Source organism: Ciconia boyciana, chromosome 15, assembly GCF_034638445.1.
Source record: "Ciconia boyciana chromosome 15, ASM3463844v1, whole genome shotgun sequence".
Lineage (NCBI taxonomy): Eukaryota > Metazoa > Chordata > Aves > Ciconiiformes > Ciconiidae > Ciconia > Ciconia boyciana.
Genome location: NC_132948.1, coordinates 11930063 through 11954223, shown reverse-complemented (window position 1 = coordinate 11954223; position 24161 = coordinate 11930063). Strand labels below are relative to the sequence as shown.

The 24161-nt window shown below is 35.9% G+C and overlaps 1 protein-coding gene across 3 annotated transcripts in view; it reads right to left on the bottom strand.

Annotated features, from left to right (window-relative positions):
* The window catches only part of GLT1D1 (glycosyltransferase 1 domain containing 1), a 64517-nt gene that overhangs the window by 27271 nt on the left and 13085 nt on the right, over positions 1 to 24161 (bottom strand). For all 3 annotated transcript variants that reach the window (XM_072879618.1, XM_072879617.1, XM_072879616.1), the window contains 5 exons: positions 22358 to 22506; positions 18673 to 18778; positions 12701 to 12752; positions 7667 to 7703; positions 6400 to 6456 (listed from right to left, as the gene is read on the bottom strand). In XM_072879618.1, the coding sequence (XP_072735719.1) occupies positions 6400 to 6456; positions 7667 to 7703; positions 12701 to 12752; positions 18673 to 18778; positions 22358 to 22457 (352 nt within the window). In that variant the 5' untranslated portion in view covers positions 22458 to 22506. The remainder of the gene's footprint in view (positions 1 to 6399; positions 6457 to 7666; positions 7704 to 12700; positions 12753 to 18672; positions 18779 to 22357; positions 22507 to 24161) is intronic.

The window sequence follows — 24161 nt, the reverse complement described above, 5'->3', positions numbered from 1 at the left end:
GACTTTCAGTATGTGAATTTTTGTTATCATTCTGCCTTTCCCAGATAGGCTACTTAATCTGCAATAAGATACTACCACCTCGTGTGATTCAATTCTGAAATGGAAACATGTCAATATGGCACAATCAACTGATTTGCTCTTTTGATACATTCACTATGTCACTATCTTGTTTGAATGACACGCAAACACCCAAATAACAAAGAAATGCTTGTGTCTGTTTCTCCCCGTTTCTGTTAGTGTTACAAAAGCAAAGATCTGAAACGGGACACCGTGCTTCATTATCTCTTAGCTCAGGCATCCTTCTGTTTGCTTCGCAAAGAAAATACAAAATGGAAAGATTTGTACGTAATCACTGGCAATAAAAAAAAGACTGCATGCTACATGTTTTCCAGCCATCCTTCAGAATCACTATACACTAAATGGAAGTCAAGTCTTGCCACTGTAATCAGTGTCAAAAATAATTGTTTAATGTCAGTAAGAGATGCTCCTTTAAATATGCATTGTCAGTGTTTGTCTATGGCTGTACTCTGATTTGTTACATTGGCTTTATCTATAAAAGCCAGCTGCACATTGGCCACAGCTAGTCTTGGGCCTGCTTAGCAGGCCTGTTTAGCAAGTTGTGAGAGGTCAAAACAAGAACAGTGATTGACAGGATTATGAAAACGCATTCCTCTCATCAGCTTGATGGTATGCTGTCCTGATATACCACACAGGACCACAGGTAACAAATGAACTGCAGGTGAGCTGAAATGAGACAGACACAGTGGAAGATTAAGACTGACATGGAACTCCCACAGTCATGCAACTCCTTTTTCATGATGGAGCAGTATTATGCGGCTCAAAATTGAAACACAACAACGTAGCATTGGCACTTAAAATTTCAGAGTGGAATAGGATGATCAAAAGGGTATCCAACTGCTGTACCAGTGTATTTGTTGATAGCATTGGAACCTGGCACAAAATACATTGGCTAATAGATGAAATGTGATTAATACTCAGGATTTACGTTCTCCTTCTGGCTGTGATTCTGAGTCATGGCGTGGCCTAGAGCAAGTTTCTCAAATCTAGACTTATCCATCTAGACTTACCCATTCATCTGCAAGCAGGTTTAATAACTGCTTCACATGAAGCAATGGCACTGGGTTTAACTTTTGGCAAACTGCTTTGAGGTCTTCAGTTGCAAGACAGAATGAGAGAATGGAGTATATTAAAAGTGGAAAACATTTTCATAATGCAACACTGGAAATAAGCAGTTTATTATTTAAGATTTCATTGGCTCCTAGTTTGTTCCTTATCTGAAACTGTATAACTGTTTGTCACATCAACTATTTTACTCTTATGACACACTATGATAGTTTACACTTCGCCCTTTATAAAAATTTGTACTTAGATGCCAGGATAGCAAAACATGAACACAAACAGCTACCACAAAAGCCTAAATCACTTCTGAAGCATTAGTGAGGACATTGTTTTCCTAAGAAAGGCAAGAATAAGTAGAAGTGTTATCTAAACAGATTTTGAAAGAGATTCATTTAACTCCACCCCTCTAGGTACTATCAGGGAAAAAATGTAGTAATCATAAATGTACAGTAAAAATAAATATATTACTGCAAATCTTTAATCTTACTGGAAAGCTGCAGGCCTCTAAGTGAATGAGTAATATCAAGCATTAGCTTGCTGAGAGGTAAAGAAGCAGTTTGAGAACATCTTAAGTGAGCAATTTTCTCACCACTTGCTCAAATAAAGAAAATAAAAATATTTTTCTTATTTAAAAGTCTTTACTGTGCTTTTGTAGGGTGTTTTCGAAATCTCTAGAGAGGAGAAAAATATAAAAAGGAACAATGTGATTTTTCATTCAAAGTTATTATTTTGGACCTGAACCAACAATGTCACAAAGCCAAAGTTCTCCAAGATGCGTTCATTCCTTTACAGCTTAAAATCCAATCTGTACTAGAGGTTAAGTATATTTTATCAAGTATATCAATATTGGACTTATAGGTTATAATTTAGGATACAAAGATTGCCCAGTAATGTAAAAAACCAGTCTGCAGTCAAAACATTTCTTATTAATATTAAGTCAAGGATGATCAAAGATTTGAAGATTAATTTTCCAACCCCTGATTTCAAGTTCACTGTTGTGTTCTATGGACCTTTAGAGAACAATACCACGTCCATATTATTTGGGCTTAGTCATCCATTTTTGGTTTTGTCCCGAAACAAAATCTAAGCCAGGACGAGATGGTGAGGGTGAATAACCTTTCTCATTTTCCTTTCTGTTCACTTTGAACCACAGCAGGTATCTTACTCCTCTTGAAAATTGTTCATCTATCCATCTCCTATGCATCTAAAAGTATTAACTGATCTCCTAGAAAAGGAAATCCATAGGTTTATTGCTGAGATTGCAGTCTCTAAGATGGTTATTTTATTTTCTTGAGTTTGAAACATAGATGAATTTGTCCAACTCTGGCATGTATTTTTGATACTCTAAATCTTTCAATTCGTAGTTATTCTTTACGTTAATCTCCCTACACACTGCAGAAATACCATAATTAGCTCTTTTAGTCTCTTAGCACCAAGAGTTTGATTCTGTGTCTCTTTCACAAGTCAGCTATTAAAAACAAGCTGCTCAGACCAGCCAAGTTTTCCAGCTTGTTTGAGACGGCAGTACCCTACTGCAGCACAGCTTCAACAAGCTGTCTTACTTTATACTGACTCTGAAGTTTCTTTAATTGAAGTCACTGATGACACAGAACTTTGACAATTATTAGCCCAATTAGGTCTTATTTCAGCAACATACTTAACCACCTGCAGATCTCAAACATTTATTAATGTTTTATGAAGTCGAGCTTTTATTTTACAAAGCAATTTGTTTCCTAGAAATTAAGGGGAAGTGGAGGTAATAACTATATTCAAAGTGTTTATACTGCTATTCCATTCAATACTGAATAATTGCTAGAGTTGCTGATATGTTTGTGAAGACAACAGAAGTTAAATGAACCCGGTAACTTCCAGGGGCAGATTACTAATCCAGAAAAATTAGACGACAAAATTCTCCAGCAATCCTTTTTTCCCGTTTCTCATTATTTCTAACAGATCAGACGACAAAAAAGCTCTATGCTTTCAGATCTGTTGGGGAACACAGTTTACTGCTGCTATCATATCATTATTTCTATGGTCAGCTATATATCTGCATGAACTTTTATTATTTAATTTTTCTTATGTGGGTCTTTTTTTCCAGCATAGCTTTAGGAAAATATAATGCCTCTGTAAAACCCTGTCTGTGTCATGACAGGTTATGTAAACTTTTCAAGCTCTGAAAATAGACGTGCTATGAAGCAGAAATTATCTGATAGTAGAAAAATTGAACTACAAAAGTATATTGCATATTTCATTTGATAGTGCAATAAGCATGTGATCCTATGATTCTCTGTCACCTTCCAGGAAACCACTTTTTAGTCTTATCTGTTGGGTAGACGAACTTTCTCAGTTCATTAGTATAGACTTTGTTAGTTATCTATGTCTTCTAATCACAAAATGTCTAAGTGTTTATTAGGGTTTACATCTTACAAGCTTCAGCCACATTCCACTGAAATCAAAAGGAGCCTTTCATCACGGTATGATGACATCAAGCCTGTCTGTGATCTTAAGTAGCTATGCTCCATCCTGGAGCTAAGTTGTTAAAGAAGATCAGTCTGAGTTTTCGCATTTACTTAGACTGTCTTGTCATTTTCTGTCAATCAATTTTCAGCGAAAGCCTGAACTTCCATTGTCTCTCTCAAGTCTACAGACAGGCATCTAAAATTGCTAACAAAACTGATTATGCTTTATATAGATTCCTGTACTATAAGGTCAGAGAAAAACATTTTGATATCTGGTTTGACCTCCAGACTGAGATGGGCTGTAGTACTTCCCTAAATAGTCTGAGTTACTAAATATACTGAAAACATTGTCTTCTTGAAGTCTCTGTTGAAATTTGTACAGCTTTTTGGTTTGGCTACTGTTGTTTACAATCTCTCATCCACATAAGACAAATGCTGTGAAGCTGACTGTTAACCAGAATGCAAATTAACTTTAAAAGCTCTTTTTTTGTAGATATATGTTTTAACAGCCAGCCACTGAAAATACTGCAGCTAGGAGCTAGCACACTAACACTACACAAACATCACCTCTGCAACTCTCAAGTCTGCTGCTGAGACTATGAAAAAAATACTAATTCCATGATTTTTGTACTGAGATTGTATTGCACCCATAATAACAACAATAAAAAACCTTTCCCAGCACTGCTTCAGTTTGTATTAGGCAATTGCTATTTATGTTAGTAACCCAAACTATCAAATGAAATGTACAAAAAGCTGGGATTCCTTAGCTTTTGGTTTAGTACCATTCACATTTGCGAGCTGGGGGCGGGGGGAAGTCTCCCACAGTAAAATGACCTTCTGCCACTCACTTAAATCTACCATTAAATTATTTTTGAAGCCATTACACTGATTTAAAGAGACTATTTATGTACTGGTGTTATATTTAACATGAGTCAAACGTTAAGGCTTTTCTATGATTGAAAAAAAATCAGTTCAAAGAATATTCATAAGAAGTCTGTTCTATTAAAAAAACTCCTGAAATATTCTGACGAGCCTATTTCATTTTAAAGAACAACTTGATCTTTCAATGTATGGCCTGATCACCAAGGATGTTTAACACTGATGCCTCAAATGTATTATAATTTGCATTGTAAGGCACGTGCTATTTCTTTACATTCAGTCCTGAGAATCCTGAATTTGACAAATGTTCAAGCATACTGCTAAAGATACAGGCAAGAGTTATCTGGAGGAATATTTCCTACAAAAATCATTACATGCCTTTAGATATGGAATAGAACTTCATGAAAAAAAGTCTTTTTTTAAAAAAAGGATCATAAATGCCATGAGGTGAACGAGATTGGACAGTTTTATCTGCATAAAAGCTAGGGATCTTTTCAAGTGCACTTCATTGTGCAAGCCTACACTATCAAAATCATATTCTTCTGAGCAAAACTGCCTTCTATTTTTGATAGTTTTCCACTGATTGCTCCAAGTTTAGTAGAATTTTAAACACTCTAAAACTGCAAATCCCTGGAAAAGCAATTCAGTGGGAACTCCTAATTAGTCTGTGGTAAGCACAAAGGTACAGCCAAAAAGCCTGCCTTGATGTAATATTATGCAATATTACATATATTACATAATATTTATGTAATATTATGCAATATTATACAATGTAATATTAAAAGACATGGAAATTGTAGGCTGCCACTAGAGATGGAAATAGAGACAAGACTGATAAGATAAATGAGATGAAACAGTCATAAAAAACAATACTGAATAATCTGATGCCAGTTTTCAAGTTATTATTTAACAGGCACAGATGTTAGAGTCACATTTTAGTTTGCTTTTCATGTACATTATGAATTATTTTGCACTTTTGCATTAGTACACATTAGGCAAAAAACTGTCTCTAATATATTAGATGAAATGCACTTTAGGGGGAGCTTCCCCCTCCTCAATCTGTTGACTGCTCTTTTAATCATAAAATGGTTGGGCATGGGATCCAATCAACACTAAGGCTGTGCTAGCAAGTGACAAATCATTTCACTTCAGAAAATTATTAATCTTAGTGGCGCTGTGCTTGTGTGCCGTGATTTACTGAGAACAAAATAACCTCACAATGCTCAATTTAAAATTGGACACCGGTTTTGAATAATGGCACACATTTACTGATGTGATAAAGCAATTGAATAGTGAGGATTCATTCGTAACAGAGGGAACAGCTGTACTATCAGAGACTAGATTGATGAATATAATATTGAAATATTTTTACCACAGTAAAATGCCTACAAATTCTTCTTTTGGGGAAAGGCAGCTGTAGCAATTAAAGCATTGCCAAGATGAGGTGACTTTAAATTAGGTCATCTGCCTTACGTGTCATTACTTTGGTGAAAACAGAGACAGGCTCTAGATCAAGCCCAAATAATAAAACATCAACACGTATTTCCCTTCTTCACCACTTCTTCTGCAAAAGAAATCCACAGTTTCTATCACACAGCTGTAAAGCACAGCATGCTCAGGTTATTGGTGCTTTGGTCCAGCTTACCTTCTAAGGGACACTGACCCATATGTCATGACCAGTTTATCTTTTGGTGCAATTCAGCCCTGGACAGACCAGAAATCTGGAGGCAGTCTGGGTAGTTTACTAACCAGACTAATCTGATCAATATTCTGCCTGAATCTAATATTAAGAGTTTTTCATTTTTCATATCATTAAGTCATTTTATTACATAATCAGTTAACCTTCGCATTCTAAATTTCTTTCATCATTGACATCTACTAAGAAAAAATACAGTGAGTACAGAAAAAAAGTTACTTTTACCTGCATTTTGTAGAAATCTGTACCAGTCAAATGTTTCACTGGGTGTAGTCTTAATTCCTGTTTTGAAAAAAAGAGAAACACATGTTTGATTGGTCCCTGGATGGCTGAACTACAGTTCTAGAAGTCTTTCCCTAAAAAAACAGTATTTCTGTCAAGCACACTGAATTCCATACACGGCTGTTCCCATCTCAAGCTTTTCTCTTCCCAACAATGTCAGGTTGTCTGCACAATCCTTCCATAGTCATCAGACTGAAATTCAATTTAAAATTTTGCACAATCACACAATGTATGAACTTCTTCAGCAGCCCACGGAATTAAGCTCACTTACATCATGCTAAATTTGGCCTTTTAAAATCTACATACGAGATAATATTATCTGAGGGAGGATATTATTCCAAAACAGATACAGGTCAGTTGAAACCCAAGTCCTTAATGTAAGGCAAAGAAAATAAATTAAATTTATATCAAAATTAAATATTAATCTAAACTGAATATTAATTTACCTGGTTTGCCTTATGTTAAAGATTAATTATTTTACTAATGAAACTATTTTATTAATTTATTTAATCTCCTAGTTAACTATTACCTCAAAGGGGCTTAAATATAGACTAAATACGGGCTAAACAGACCTCACAATGAGTTATTTCAAAATAACAAGTTTTGAAAATAATTTTATTTTCTTTGAAAGTGAAATATACAAAATGGAAGGAGTTTTGGAATCTGTAGACAGTTATTTTTAGATAAATAAAATCAGGAGCTGTAGCTTAAGTAATCACATCTAAAATGCTGAGTTGAGTGTTCCCTAGACTACTCGCTTAAGTGATATACTTTGGATTACATACTGTTGGGTATCATTATTCTGGGAACTCAACTTAAAGCATTTAAAGGAATTTGGAGTTTCAGAGAATAAGCATTCAGCACCTTGTGCAAAATCAGACTGAGGGTCTACTCCTAGGCTACTAACTGCTGTATGCTCTGGAGAAAGCTTGGTGCTACCTTATCTTTCAGATTCCTACTGCAAGGTATGAGAGAAAACTTTTTTTTTAAAGCACCAAATGAGTTGAAAATTCAGGCTAAGAGACTGAAATACTGCCTCAGTTAAAGTCAATGGCAAAAAGCTCAACTTCAGCGGAGCCAGGACTTCAAACCCCATACCCATTTCAGCAAAATATTTCCAGGGCAACAAAGGTAGATACATAAACAAAAAGGTACTAAACACATGATTCAAATAAATTGAATGCCTTCATCAATATTTCAAAATTCTCACCTTGAGTTTGGACATATATTTTCTTCCTAGCATCTGGCTTTAAAGAGAAGGAGAAGAAAAGTAACTTTCATAGTTCACCATAAAAGATCTGTTCAATCTTCAAAAGAACCCAACTAGTATAACAAAATGCACATCAGCATGATTTTCTTTCGACTATTAAAAACCAAAACAGACTATTAGAAAGATACATTTAAGTAACACCAAAAGCCAACAGTCAGCAATTTAAATTACATTTACTATGAACATTTACAGTATCAATGAATCAATTTTGCAATTAACACAATTACCAAGTTAGTACAAACATATTTTTCAGTTTATCTCTGCATCCTTTCTCATAATCATTAACCTGCTTATTGCATAGAAAATTAAAGTATTTCCCTAGAATAAAAAGATTTTCAGCTGCAGAACAGCCCTAGTTCCCCAAAAATGCTAGTCTTGAAAGAAAAATTATAGCTGGTTTTGAAACCACAGTCTACATTTATCCATAATAGAATTTTTAAACACATCAGGCATGAAACAAACCCCATTTACCTCTAACCTTTTCAAAAATTGCTGTCAACTATATGTAGACTTGTCTATACAGGAAAACTGGCCAGTAGTAGTTATTGCAGAATATTCCCAAATAAAAATTGCATAATAAATTATTTTAAAATAGCTACAGTAAAAGAGGTAATTACTACATTTCCAAAGTTACTCCTGAAGTGCTACTATGCTAGTTATTTAATTTAGGTGACTAAATAAGCAAGTTCTTATTTCAATATCTTTCTATAACTCCAACCATGAATTTGTGGAATACATTTTTTTCATTAAAATATTGAAATATTCTTGGGATCTTTCCACACTGAAAAAAAACCAAAAGCAAAAAACCAACAACACTCCCCAGCAAACAAGCAGAGTTTTTTGAGCTCAAAGTGTTTATGCAAAGCTTTCTGTTCAGACAATTCCTAGTTGTTTTAAAAGCACCAGCTGCAATGCCTGTAAAGGAGTAAGCTAAGGAAGGTGTTACTCAACTGGTGTAGTCTCCAACAGATTTGCTCAATATTACCTTGAATGTTTCAGTTTGAAATTATATTCCTTCAAGTAGTTCCACTAATGCTATTGCTTAGTTTAGTGTCATGGCGTCCAGAAATTAACAACTTTCTTGAGAGCACCAGTCCTTCCTATCTTGAGATTAAATCTTGCCTCCTTTTCGGTGCCAATTTCATTAAGTAGAGAGGCACAGTCCTAGCAGCCTGCGACTCTCTGAGTCACTGTCTATTTGCCTGCCATGGCTTTTTGTAAAGTGCAGATGGAAAAAGGACCTAGATTAAGGGTCCTAGACCTAGATTAAAGGACCTAGATTAAGATTAAGGATTAAAGTACAGATGGAAAAAGGACTCTACTAGATTGCCCCTCCAACCATTCCACTTTTGAATGGTGGGATACACTGCTGATACACTGCTGAACTCTTCAAGCTAAATATTGCTATGCAGACTTGCCTCTTAATGTGGAAAGTTGTTGGAATAACACAGCCAGAGTTAACCAAGGCAGAGCATCACGTATACCAGTGCCTCATGTCACACTGCACATCAGCCTTCCCTTCTCCTCTCCCACCCCAGCCCCATCCTTAGCAAACTGTGAAATCACACCTCCAGGATAATGACTTGAAGGCAGGAAGAGAACTTGTATTAGGAGAACACGAATTAATGCAGAAACAAACTGTTAAGCAACCAATTCCTGAACCAATCAGCTCAGGAAATCAGAAGCCAAGGAAGCATTGGTTGTTGTTTTTTTTTTTTACTCGCAAACATTTTGTTTTTCCCCTGTCACTCCTATGTGACTGCCCCTCCAGTCCACTGCCCAGTTGTAACAGTCTATTTTAGTTATTAAAAATGAACTGGAAAGAGAAGTGGACAGAAAAGAGGTCATTAAAAAAGTGAATAGTCATCAACAAGCAGTTCACAGATGGGAAGGAGGCAGTTTCTGAGAATCAGAGTGAATTAACTAAGTCACAAAAACTACATGAACAAGCAGCAAATCCACACATAAATGAAGTGGGGGAAAAATAACACTTTTTATGCTACAGTGGAAGACTAAGGATATTCTATGGACTTTATCTTTCAAAGCCTATATGAACTTTTGTGTTCAAAGCACTTAAAAATAAGAAAAAATGGTTGAATAGGTTATTTTATTACTTAACATTTCTTGGTCCTTCTCTTACCTATGAATAACTAGCACTTTAGATTATATCCGATCTTCCAATCCTAAAAAAAGCCTTGAAACAATGGAGGCAGCATTGCGAGCTGGAGGCCAACTTCAGCATTTAAAATTGCACGACAAGGGGGATAGCTGAAATTCAGTGCTAGGACACAGATGCAGCAAAACAGAAGGTGGAAAAAAGCAGATGGGGCAGAGGGCAGCTTAAGCCAGCCTTGCCTCCATAGCTGACATACTGCACAGTTCTGCCTGAAACTCTGGTGGGTGAAGATAGGCTTTTAGTTCCCTAAAACCACCGAGTTTCAAAAATAAGCTTAAGTTAAGCATCTGGTTTCATGCTCCGCTGGACCTTTAATGGTTTATGGTGAGTAAATATAATCCTGCCAGGGTTTGGATCATCAAGAAGAAAATAGCAGGAATACTGTGTAACAGGGCGTACAGATGTATTCACACTTTATAGATCAATTTTCTGTTATGTTCTTTATTTTAAATGGTCTTGAGGAGAATGGAAAAATGAAATTGAATGCTAATAAAATTGGCTTAGGTAATTCTTATGCATCAGTTTTACACTACTGAAATAAAACACTGACCGTAAGCACAAGATCTTTTACAGTTTTTCAAACTCACTTGGAATACAGATTATTACAAATGCTGTATTATGTACTTCATAATTAAAGATAATTTATCCAATGTAATAGAAAAGAATTTGTTGGAAGATACAGCCCTTGAGCACAGTGCAATTGCTTACATGTTCATAATTTAAATTCTTAATTGACTGTCTAACTAATAAAGCACACATTAGAGGAATAATGCAGTTCACAGTAGTGTGAGTTAAGATGTAAAAAGTGTTAATATTTTGTGACCTAGGTATGAAAAGATGTATTCATGTTCTTCACTGTTTGAAAGTAAATGTGTGGCATTTCCTCTCACCCTTTATATGAAGATACAGCTAGAAAAAGAACTCAAAACCCCAGCATGTAAGACACAGGTCAGCAGGTGGTATTCCAGTTCAGGGCTTGACAGACTTGCCTCCAATTCCCTGTCTGCCACCTTCTCCAAAACACTGAGTGAGTCTCATAGGCCTGGAGCACAAAGGTGTTTAGGTAAAATCAATCAAAGTAAAGTACTTAAAAACATTTGAGGTGCTGATTTCAAAAGGATTTCAAAGTTCATGTTTGTTTCTCCTCCTTATACTCTGTTACTTTTGTCTTTTTCTTGCATAAGATCTATGACAGAAGCTGTACCCTTTCACGTTTACCCATTATGAAGTTCATCGTAGTAACTATTTAAAAAGTTATATTTGTAATGTAAATACCAGATCCTGTGCCAGCTCATGTATTCTTCTAATGCAAATAGACAAAAAAATCGATTAATGCTGAAACAAAGTATTGAATATTAAATTGTTCTGTTGTGCAAGCTCCACTCTAAGTGATTTTTTTTAGGCAAGGGTGTATTAATGATTATATTATGATGCAAATCAGAACTGAAGAGATACCAAGCAGTTAGCTTCTACTTCTTGCATTTATTGTTCAGCTTCAGCTGAAGTTTCACAAGATGAGCTGAGTGGAGCTAACAGCTCGCTGCAGCTGGAAGAGGGTGGTCCTGCCTTGCTTTTTTTATGCCACTGTGTTGCCCCTTACTGTCAGCCAAATAGTTACTGCTTGCCCTTCACTGGATCTGGTGCTCATTGCAGTTCTCTGTGATTCAGTACAAGTCTTTAGCCAATAAGTTAGTTGGAAAGCTAAACTTGCACAGAAAATCAGCTGGGCTAACAAGCTAGATCAGCAAGCCCTACTGCCTGGTATGGACTTTTTCCACAGGTCACCAGTGCAGCCTGACACTACCCAAAACCACTCCTTGTACTCAAATGACTGGCAGCTCTTTATGGTCTTCCTCTGCTCTTCAGAAACCAGGATTAAGCACTGTCTACACTTCAAGGATTTGTCTCAATTTTCTCCACTGGCAGTTTGCCATCAACTCAACCACATAAAGGTGAAAATGTTGACCCAGTCTATTTTCAAACAGAGCATCAGATACTAAAAATAATTGCACTGAATATCTGAAGTAGACTTGCAACACAGCAGATGCAATGGTACCTACTAAGTGAAGAGAAAGAGAATGAACCATTATCACTCCCAGTTCTTTGCTGGCTAAATGATCTCCTTCAAATACATTGCCAAATGTATTTAACCACTATACTGTTGAATGAAAATACTATTAATCAGCATTTTTCACATATCATTCAGCACAGTGTGTTTCGTTTTGTTTTCAGAAGCAGAGATGAGTTTTAAGAAAGTTAAGTGCTATTTATGTGCTACATATCCCTCAAGGCCTGGCCAACAGGGCTGTATATCACATATTGCTGGGCTTAGCACAACTTCAGTTTTACCTCTGCAGTTCACCTTAAGAAGTTCATTCTATTTCCAATGTTGACAAAACAAGTATTTTCAAATTATTCTTCCAAATTGTTTATTGTAAGTAAAGCTGTTTAGTGGAATTTTAGCAACATAAAGAAGTTTATTAAATTATAGAAAAAAGAAACAATACATGCCTATGGCATCAGGAGAGACCTGATAACAACAGCAATGATTAGTTTTAAATGTTACAGAGAAGCACTTCCTAAACTGCTGTATGCTCTTTTCAAATACTAAACAGCTTTTAAATGCCAGATCTATTTGACCTGTCGAAGTACATAAATATGAAATGCTTTCTCTGAAAGGAAAAACAGGAATAGACAATATGAAGATTATTGCTATTCTCTAGCATTATTTAGAAAACATTTTAGTAGAATGCATAATTGCTAATACTAAAAGCATCACCATCATCATGTAAACATACCCACTCTGCTGCTGCCAGTTCCTTCATTTTCACTGTGAAAGCCACTGCAAACCTAGTTAAATGGACAAAAAATAGTTGGGATCATCTGCTTAAAGTGTTTAAATATAAAAACAGAGAAGTACTTCAGAAAAAATCTTTATAAGAACAAAGAGCAGAGGCTTATAAAAATGATTATAGATGGAAAGACAGAAAGCAGGTTTTCTATTTGTTTTACCAGAAAATACTAGTTAAACAAACGGTATCTCTTCAGGCTTTAAAACTTAGAGCTCTTGGGGAGTTAAAGTGAGGATTTCTTAAAGTAAGAGAAAACCCAAATAATGGGAACACCCCTCAGTTTATCTAGATTAATATATACAGCTGCAGTAGTGAGTTAGCATTTCCTGTTTCTACATCAGTGCAAGCTGCAATAGCCCTCTTCACAACCAGAAAGCTAGGTAAGAAGGGATCTTAAGTCCAGTTAGTTTCATACTATTGTCGTTTGACAATACCCAGTCCCACTATTTGCAACCCACTGCAACTGAGTTTAATTCAAATGAGCAGATGAATTTTTTTAAACCTTTCCCCAATGTTCTCTCCTTATTTCTAAGTAGTCAAAGTTGTCAATGAGTAACAAACTGAGAGACCAAAATGTTATTCTTCAGGAAAAATATCAGAATTAAATAAACTAAAAAAGAAGAAGGATGATCCAGTGACTGGGCTTCAACTCTGCAACCTCACAGACTTTGGACACTCAGCTCTGTAGCTCTGAATGTTAGGCATCTTCAGTGGGGATGAAATTTGCAGTGCTGAGTTAGACACCTGATATTCCTTTATAATAAACAGGGAAGAATGGGGTGCCCAGAAATGAGATTCACCACAGTCCTCATTTCACGCAAAGAGACTATTACACTAGCCAGACATAATACTGATAGAAGGGCATTTTGACTGTTCTCTAGTTAAGACTTTTCTTTTTTATGAGAAGGGCGTTTAAATGAATGAACTGTAGAATAGTATATGAACACCATCTACTCATCGTCTGTAATGTATATAAATCATAACGCCAAAGTAAGAACAAGCAAACAAAAGTGTACTTGAATAACTTAATGGCTAGGGTTTTCATCTGGGAGGGAGAATTCTGTTCCCAAGCTCACTTCCACTTTTTCCCTTATGGTTGTTTATAATGGCTCATCCAGACTCCTCCTTATATGCCTTTGAGAAACATATGTAGTACACTATCATTCCACATAAGAGAAGAGTTATGTCAGAGACTATTTAAAAGCAGCATTGATATGAACAGTTTTCATTTTCGGATGTCTCATTACAGAGAGACTTCAGCCACAGAAGTCTGATTTCTAACATACTAGATAAACAAGTTATTCTTACTGGGAGCTTGGCGTAATACCAAGTAGTCATATGAGATATTTTTATGGAGTCAGAGTTAATAAAGAATCCCTGTTCAGAAGAGATCTTAAGAATATGCTGGGCTTTAATGTAGCTTTTAAGTTGTGATGAAATAGAAGCGCATGCTTTGGCTGTTCTTAAGTGGAACTTTAGTGTTAACTGGAACCACAAATGGGACCATTTCTGAAGACTATCAGTCCTGTGGAACAGAAATGTCTGAACACCTCCTTCATATGAGACATAATGTGTCTGGAAAATGTGTCCGGAAAATTCCTTTTTTTTTAATTGCTTTTACAGATATTGGATATAAAACAGAAGTTATCACATATTACACTTAGGATTCAGTGTTTCTTTTCCACAGAATTAATGTAACGTTTCTGTCCTGAGCCAACCCTATGACATCTCAATGGTTAGAGATGGAGCACATTGCAAGTCACAACCAGAACAGTGCTTTTCCATTCGAGATGTTATGTTATAATTTGAGGACATGAAATCACAATCATTCATTAGAACTCCCATAAATGCTGAATTACAACTCCTACTTTTGTTTGTTTAAACAAACCTTATTCCCATACATTTGTTTTGTAGTATCTGCTTTATGGTACTACAATGAATTTCACATATACAACTTGACAGCTTTAAGGTTATTAAAGCCTTTGAAAATGCTTGTTTTGTCAAGTTGCACATGCTCCCTTTCCAGTTTTTGCAATTATACTTTCAATACATCACATTAACAAGCAGAAAAAAACTGTTGCTCCCAAGTCTACAAAATGCTGTTCAATAGAAAAAAACACCCTAGATGAGTACAACCACCATTTAGAGGAATTTGATTAAAATGAAACACTCATTATAAAGCTAGACAGTGTTCAATACTTTGTTTTATGGAATGTGGTGGTATATTGTACTGGACAAGTAATCTACAATTCATGATACTTTCTGCTTAGAACCCTGCAATCAATAAAGAAAAAAAATCAATGTTTCTTTTAATAACTATGCAATGAATAATACTAGTGATAATACTGGAGAAGAGATCCATTCAGAATAACTTCTAGAAAACTGAATTACTTTTCCTGTAGCAGAGAAAATACTATGAACTGCATAAGGATGCAGTAATATATTTTGAAACATCATAGAAAATCCAAGCTACTAAACTATACTTCAAGTTCCTAACTTAATTATCATTAAAAAAACATTTACCAAAGCACAGTTTTTGCACATGCTATATTAGCTATATTTGTGACAGATCATATTTTAAACTGTCCTGGTTTCAGCTGGGATAGAGTTAATTTTCTTCCTAGTAGCTGGTATAGTGCTGTGGTTTTGATTTAGCAAGAGAATGATATTGATAACACACTGATGGTTTAGTTGTTGCGAAGCAGTGCTTACACTCGTCAAGGACTTTTCAGCTTCCCATACTCTGCCAGCGAGGAGGTGCAAGAGAAGCTGGGAGGGGGCACAGCCAGGAGAGCTGACCCCAACTGGCCAGAGGGCTATTCCATAGGGCGTCATGCGCAGTATAGAAACTGGGGGGAGTTGGCTGGGGGGCAGCGATCGCTGCTCGGGGACGGGCTGGGATCGGTTGGCGGGTGGTGAGCACTTGCTTCACTTGGTTTTTTTTCCTGGGTTTTGCTCCTCTCTCGTTCTCTCTTGTTTTCCTTTTCATTACAATTTGTTATTGTTGTTGTTGTTATTATTAATTTCAATAATTAAATTGTCTTTATCTCAACACACAAGTTTTCTTTCTTTTGCTCTTCCGATCCTCTCCCCATCCCACTGAGGGGGAGAGGGAACGAGCGGCTGTGTGGTACCTAGTTGCCACCTGGGGTTAAACCACCACAAACATGGAACTGGATCAAATGGACACACTCAGAAATTCTCTTTTTATATACTTTTCATTTTGTGCAGTGCTGAAATTTAACTGACACATTAGATATATTTTTTCTCTTCCTTCAGACCTGTTTAAAGAATGACATCTGATTATTTTATAACAAAAGTAAACAAGTATATAAATTTTTTCTTGAATGGGGCCTTAAGTGCTTTTCAACTACAAGTCACACTAAGACGTACGAACATGCCCTAATGATTTTTCAATGAGCGTGATTAAGTGCTGTCTTTAAAATCTGTTTACCTACCACATCTTATAGGGCACTCTAGACAGAACTGCATATCTATGCCAGTGTTAAGTTAGCTAATAATAGTTAGAACATATAGTAGTAGTAGCAAAGATAATAAGCCTGCTTCAGATTCTGTATGCATTTCCTCATTGCTAACATGAACCAAAATCCATACTGCCGTCTCTGAACCACTGTAGTTATCTGTCTCAGCTAGAATGCTGTGATGAACGAACAGAGATAGTATCCTGAGCAAGCTCTGTTCAGCAAGGTATTTAAGCTCTCCTAGAGTAAGTATGCAAGCAGTACCACTGGATTTGATAAGACATTCCAGATGCTTAAATTTTATCTCACCTTGTACACTTGGGGACCCCTTCGCTTACGCAGAGGTCAATTCTGGAGTGATGACTCTTCAGAGTACTCAAGTCACCAGAAGCTCAGGCACAGTATAGTTCCATGAAGCTAAGTAAGTGACCTGCTGTAGCAACTTACTGCCACCAAAAAGACATCCTTCTCATATTCTTCCACAAGCGGACTTTTCTTATTAAAGAGGTAGAATACTAACCCAGGGAAAAAAAAAGCCAATTTTACACCATTTAGTGAGTTAAACCTGCTCAGAAAGCAGTCCAATCCTGGCACAAGGAAGGGTGGATCACACAGCCACAAGCAAGAGAAAGGAGGAGAGGAAGAGAGGTAGCAGTAGAGCCATCCCTGCCATCAGTGAGCTATTACGTTGGCTACACATGAAGTGACAACCTTAGCCTCTATCTTGATAAGACTTAAGCTATCTATTAAATTAATTTCATCCATTGGAAGCTTTACATACATAAAATGCTTTAGTTTCCAATAAGAAAAGGGCTTATTGGCCCACCATGGACGTGATCAAACACTGTTGAAGTCAACAGAACTTTGGATCAAGCAGAAGGAAACTTCTTTTCTGGGGATGTTGAAACAATGAGAAATGCTGCAAAAACCTTTTTGGTTTTTAGTCATTTTCTCTGATTTCTGATCAGTTCTTGAACTACATTTGATGACTACACTGACACGTCACTAGAACTTTTCCGGACTTTAAATACCCTGAAAATACTCCTTTGTCAATTCACCTAAAAAACTGAGAGAATTTGCTTAAAGACTTTTTTCAGTCTCTGCTTCTTTGTTCATGTATCTAGAGAAAGCACCACATTAGCAGGAAAAAAAGAACAAAAGCTCTTTATACTTGAGTCACCTGCTTTTCAATCAAGCACTCCGTCAACAAGCTAAATGCGAGGCCTCCAAAAACACGTTTGATTCTGTGATGCAACAGGACAAATGCCAGTTATTTTTAGTTGTCATCTCACTTAAGTCAAACTGCTGGGCACCTTGGTCTGTATGTGCAGATAGCACTTAATGCATAAAATATGTTAGTTCCAATACCAAATATTTTATATGTTTGGATATATGTAACATAAACCAGAATTTACTAAGAAACAGAGGTTTTAAAAAAAAACAAACAACTTGGAGCAACATTTAGTACTTCTGGCACAGGGCCTTGGCAAATGGGGTCCAACCTTGTTTAGGCTAATAATATTACTACAATAAGATTTAATGAGAATATTCATACCTCCACCGCTAACAAAGATTTGCTATTTAAAGAATCATACCTCCACCACTAACTCACCATTAACCACCCCCACTACTAAAGATTCACTATTTAAATACCAAATATCAGTCATTTCATGGCCAGGATAGTTCTGTACAACTGAGAACTGTATGGATATTGTTGGACATACTTAGATGTGCATTTCTTTACCTAAATCTCTGCAAATATAAACAGGCTAAAATAATTTTGGTAAGAAATTAAAACTTGATTGCATAAAGTAGTATGCATTACAAACACGTCAAATAAACCACGGTCAAGTTGCTACAGTTCATCAAAGGCTGTGTTTATAATGTCTACCCATAAAGCAGATTATTCTACAGAGCAATATGCTGCCAAATCCCAGGTTAAGTATTCTTGCTATAATTCTTCTCATTTCTTCTACCTGCCTTAGAATTTTATATCCTCATGACACGCATAGTTCTATTATTCTAGAAAACAGTTATAATTCAGTAGACAAAGCACAGCATTAGTTAGCAAGAACACAGATTTCATTAGCTTTTAATGGGATTTGAGTATTTTTGAAAATTCACAGCCCCAGAGACCAAGTTTCAGCACTACCTCTGCTATCTCTTACATGGACAAAAACAATGAAACGATTGTAACAGAGGAAATATAAAATGAATGGACTGCATACAGACTATATTTTATGAAGAAACTGTTTTACTTCCATCACTGAATCATAAAATAATATGTAGAGAGCATAAGGATTTCAAATAGTCTATCCTTTGTCCGCTGGCCTACACATCTCCCAGTGATTCTAAGCATTTATGGATCAGTTCCTAAAAGATCTGCCATTACAAAAATGCAATTTCCTGTCATAAACCTTCCACACATGCTTTTACCTGGCTTCTCCTAGCACTGCTCCCATTACCCGATGTTTCTCTTCACATTTGATATCTTCATTTACATCTGTCCCACCAAAGATGATTCCAAAAGGAATTCTGCTACCTGCAAAGCAATTACTATGATGAGAAGTTGACCAACATGTCAAGGTAATGACTAGAAGGGGACATTAAGAGTGGAAAAGTATATTGATAATACTGTATCACGTATGTAAGCAAAAGCCTTTCAAAAAGAAAACTGGAGAAACCTGAATTTTTATGGTTTTGGCACTGAAAAAACCCATACAATAACTATGCACTTTCACAGCATGTCAGTCTGTAGTAGAGCTATGAGATTTTCTCTGCCTTTTCCATGCTTAATAAAACCAATCAATTAGTTTCTACACATGGCAGCCCACCAAACAGCATATATATTTTAAATGTTATTCACATTTTAATAAGATGCAGTCTTGCAAAGTTTGGTCCCAGGTATCTAGCCTCAGCCACTCATTCACTGGCCCCTCAGGCATTCCAATATAGTGGTTTGGGTAACCATCCTGCAAAGTTGGTTACTGAAAATTTTTTTCTTTTTTAAATATTGACTTCTGAAGCTGATTTTACTGCTACAAAAAATGTAGATGGAGCCACAGTATTGGAAAAGGTCACCAAATTAAATAAGACAGTATATGTGAACCTGCAACAAAACCATTGTTTTGCCTAATTCCATCCCAAAAGATGGATCTGTGTTTATAATTGGTTGTTCCAATATAAACACTTCTGTGATTACCCAAACTATGAAAGCTGTTTTAGGATGCCTTACAGTTTTCAGAACAGCAAGAGTAGAGGAAGGCACGTTGGCTGTGGGACAGTCTGTGCACAAGACCTTATCAACATTCAAATTTTAAAGTATCAACAAAATCATACATATCCTAGTGGTGTCTGCACTCTGGTAAAAACCTAGTTTTGACACACAGCATCAGAATAAATTAATATTTGCGTAAGGTTAAAGCAACCAAAACAGGGTAGTATTTTGACAGTGGCTAGACTTACATGGACAAGGCCAAAGACTACTTAGATGAAAATACAAAACTCAATAGTAGTGCAAGATTCCTTTCTAATAGTATTTCTTTTCTTGGAGTCAGGTTATTTTCAGTAACTGAGAAGTCACCAGTAATGTTCTCCCCTTAAACTAATCAAGACAGCAGACAATAATGTTTACTGTTGATTGTTTCAGCATTGAAACCGATTAAGTGGTCAGTTTTACGCCACATTAAGCTAAGAAATAACAGTCTCATGGTGGCTAATTACTACATGCAGAAGAACATAGTTTGAAATTCCAAATGGGACGGCAGTTGTTTTGTAAAAGAAACAGTCTCCAGTAAGACAGTCTACAAAACCTGTCATTAAGGTGACCAATTTTGTGGATTTTGCACATTTCTGTTAGCTTAACAGATGAAGCCAAGGTTTCCTTCTGACTGCGAACACGAATAAGCAGTTAGGCTGTATTGCCACTACAGACTGTATATCAAGAAAGGCAGAAAATATGCTTTGTTTTTTCCCTTTTGCTATCAGATGGAAGGGGAGAGGGATCAAGGACTCAGTAGACAACACCGTCCTCAGCAGTGGACCAACGAGCAGGGCACTAGAGGTTACCGTGTTGATGGAGGTTCTTCCTTTTGACAGATAATGTAACTGACCTTGAATGTTCATGGCTGTGAAAACTATTGGTGACAGTTTCTATAGCTACCCACAGTGTCTTATGGGGTGGGGGGGAAACGATAGGTTAAATTCAGTGAACTCTCATAATTAAAATTCATGGTTAAAAACAAGCAAATAAGGAAATCTTAAAGCAAATGGAGAATTAAATAAATATGTTGATAAAGATAGAAAACATACTATATGTTTCACATTTATATTTGAAAATTAAGTGAGCTGTAAGATGAGGATTTATTGGCATTGCTAATTTCCTCATTACTAAATGAAAGAACAAACAAAAAGAATGAAAGACTAATTGCCATTCTGGCTACTTAAAGACTTTCCTTGGCATTTTTAGATATTATACTCTAACATGTGAAGGTGAAGAGACTTAATGTGCACCATCAAAGCACCACAGCACTAATCTTCAAGAGACTGACTTTCTGTAATACAATATAAAATATATATTGCCTTTCTAATAAATAAAAAGGTAAGTAATTATTATGTCATCTATTATATGTGTTGATCATACATCCCCAATCATGTAAACAAAGTTTCCAGCATGAGGCCCAAAAGATTGGTAGTATGGTAGTAATGGTAGTATGACTGTAATCACTTAATTTCTTTAAGTTATTTCTTAATACAGGCTATGGAAAGATTAAATGTTACAAGAACCAGGAATGTCCTCCGAATCACTTTTTTCCTCCAAGAAGTCTACAATAGCTTCTACACTTTGACTAGGATAATCCCAGCAATCATACTACTTATGGTCTTGCTTTTCACAGATTCCTGTTTTATTTTTCTTTCAGTTATTGCAGATGCTTTTTGGAACAGCTTTTTGGAACTCTGATTTATTTAAATTACTGAGCTTTTGTAAATCATTCAAGTATCAGGCTTTGCAGGTCACTTGAGATTTTGAAAAGCTAATAGCAACAGCATTTGGGCAATGCTATGCATGTCAAAACTGCAATAAAGTTTTACCATAAGCATTTAAAATCCAACCTTATTTTTTGTTTCTTAGCAAAAAAAAGAGATAGTTCTCAGACTTTCCATAAGCCTCTTTCAAAACAATTCTAGGTCTTGTCACAAAAACAATCATCTCTGTATTCCAACAAGAGAAGTCTTAATACATATGTTAGCAGAGATCATCTTACAGAATTATTCTTTTATTTGTATTCTAGAGTCCCTACTGAAATCAGAGCTCCATTGTAACAAAAGATACACAAGCATGTCAAACATAATAATTCAGCCTTTCTGAAAACCCACCAGCACAAATTGCGGAGGGATTTCTGAAGTCCGAAAACTAGCACAACACAACTTGTACTGAGATCTGATGAAAGTATCAAATTATGTGCAGTTGTCCAAGTGAATAGATTTGTGCAATAAAAAGGTGATCTCAAAAATGGATACACACTGGCAATTTCACTAGGTGACAGTATCTGTAATTTCAAAAGCCAGTGCTTCTAGTGTATCATTAATGGCAGGCTAAAATTTTGTTCTACATGGCTAGATACAATAGAAAATTTTATTATTTGTCTGATAACATCCTGTCTCCTACAGTTTAACTGGCATGAACAACATCTCAACGTTATTTCATGTCCAAAAAACCCTGACTCATTTTTGAGCAGAAAAATCAAATTAGCCTCTCTGCTTTCTTCTATTTGACCTCAGCTATACTTAGCTTACACATTGTCCTCTGAAAGAACGCATTTGCTGAAAGTATCTTAATGTTAATATAATGCTCGTATCTTAATGTAGTTAAAGTACTTAATTATGAAATGCACTATGTGCTTTAAAAGTACATTTATTTAGTGCTCTCCTCTCTGGATCAGATCTCCCACAGAGAAAGATTTTCAGCATTTCTGAACATTTGTTAAAGTGGATAAACAGAATAACTACATTACATGTGGGTTTAGACATTTATAGCCATTTATAACTGTTTGTATTAATTCTCTTCTCTTTCAGTACCTTTTTAAGAGATATTTTTATTGCAAAATAGAAAGCAGATTACCTTGCAGAAGTCTGCCTCCTTTATAAAGATGAATGGCCAGGGCTGCATCAAACTTGTCTGTGGAGGTCAGATTTGCTATTTCAGTTGGACTTTCATACATGAAAGCATCTTTAAGAACACAGATGTGACCTGCAGCATGTAGATGATTCCTTCATTATCAGAACAAACAGAAAAAGAATAAAAAAAGATATTATTAATGTTGTAGGCATGCCAGTATATTAAATACGCTTAATCAAAATGTTTTTCCTTAATGATTTTTGCCCCAACATTCACCTTTATGCTAATTGTGTTCAAGCAACCATGGAGCTATTTACAAGGGGTTGTTTTACCTGGAAAGTATTTGTTACGTTCACCACTGTGAAGCCCCAGGCACACTTCCAAGCAACATAATCTGCATCCATTTTAAGGCCCAAGCCTACAATGTATCAACATCACCTTTGGAAATCAGCAGAAGTGAAGTATGATCAGGATCTTCCCTGACTGTGCTTCAGCTTAATATGCTGAAAAGACTCCTTTTGAATTGAGTCTGTTAGACCTTGGTCTGAGAGATTCTCAGATCCTTGTTCTGGAGAAAGGCCACCGAGTGAAGAAAGCACAAGTATGTTCAGCTAATCAATGCTATTAAAAATACAGAACATGCAAAAAAATGAATACATAAATAAAACTGGATAGTTGAAATTGTATTCCCTTTCTGTTTGATTGTTGATTTAATTGCTTCTTGTCTTAGTTTACCCATTTGTAAAACAGGCACAGGATAATTGAAGTATAAGCAAAAAACTACACAAAAGTAATTGCACAAATACTTTCACAGTCTTTTTTAAAAATCTCAATTACTAAAAAGAAAAAACAACAACAACAACCCCCCCCATTCTAGTGTCAGCTCACCCATTCATCCTTATACACAGTGGTTCCTCATACTAAAACATTGATTCAAAGACTGCCAAAGTCAAGAAATTGATTGATTACAGGAGGCTTTACTTCAGGAATTTCGGTGAGCTTTGCTTTAGTCTTTTCTTTTATACTCCAGACTCATAACTCCTCCCACCAAAACCAGAATCAGTTATCAATGTTTCCAATTACATCAACCGAAAAACATATAGGAGAAAAATTCATGTTTTGATAGAAACTAGCACACTCTATCTGCTGACATGTAGTGTTTACATTTTCAGTATTATAAAAGGACCACAAGAATGTTTTCTGCTTATTACATATTGTTCCAGTTGATTTATTTCTTATAGCGTATTAATTGTTCTGGCATTAAAATCCTGCTAACTCAATAGCTTCTTGGATAATGTTGGCTCTTTCCTTTCCTGATCATTTCATATCCTCCCAAGGAATGTAATTTTCTGTCCTGCAGAAGTTAGTCATTACTGCAGAAATTGGTGCTAAAAATGTTGTAAAATGTCTTGAGGCCTTGGAAGGAATGTATTAGCACTATATCAGACAGAGCTCCATTGGCACAACATATGGTGCTGTATTTCTTCCTTATTCGAAAAAGAAACTCATTTTACTTTTAACTTCACCATTTGAAACAAGACCAATAAATTACAATAAGTACTAATAAATAATAAAAACCAGCCAGATTGTAAGCTCCTTATTTACACTGTTCAGCAATTATTTACATCAGTTGTCCCATGAACTTGTTCCAAGTACCTGCTTGCCTTTTGAAAGAGGCTCTCAATTTATATCTAAATAATGATGCCCAAATCTCACAGCTGTGGAAAGAAACTCTCTCGGGCAAATACTCGGGATGCTCGTGCATGCATTCCATAATTTCACAGGTGCTCATTAAATAGTCTAAAAG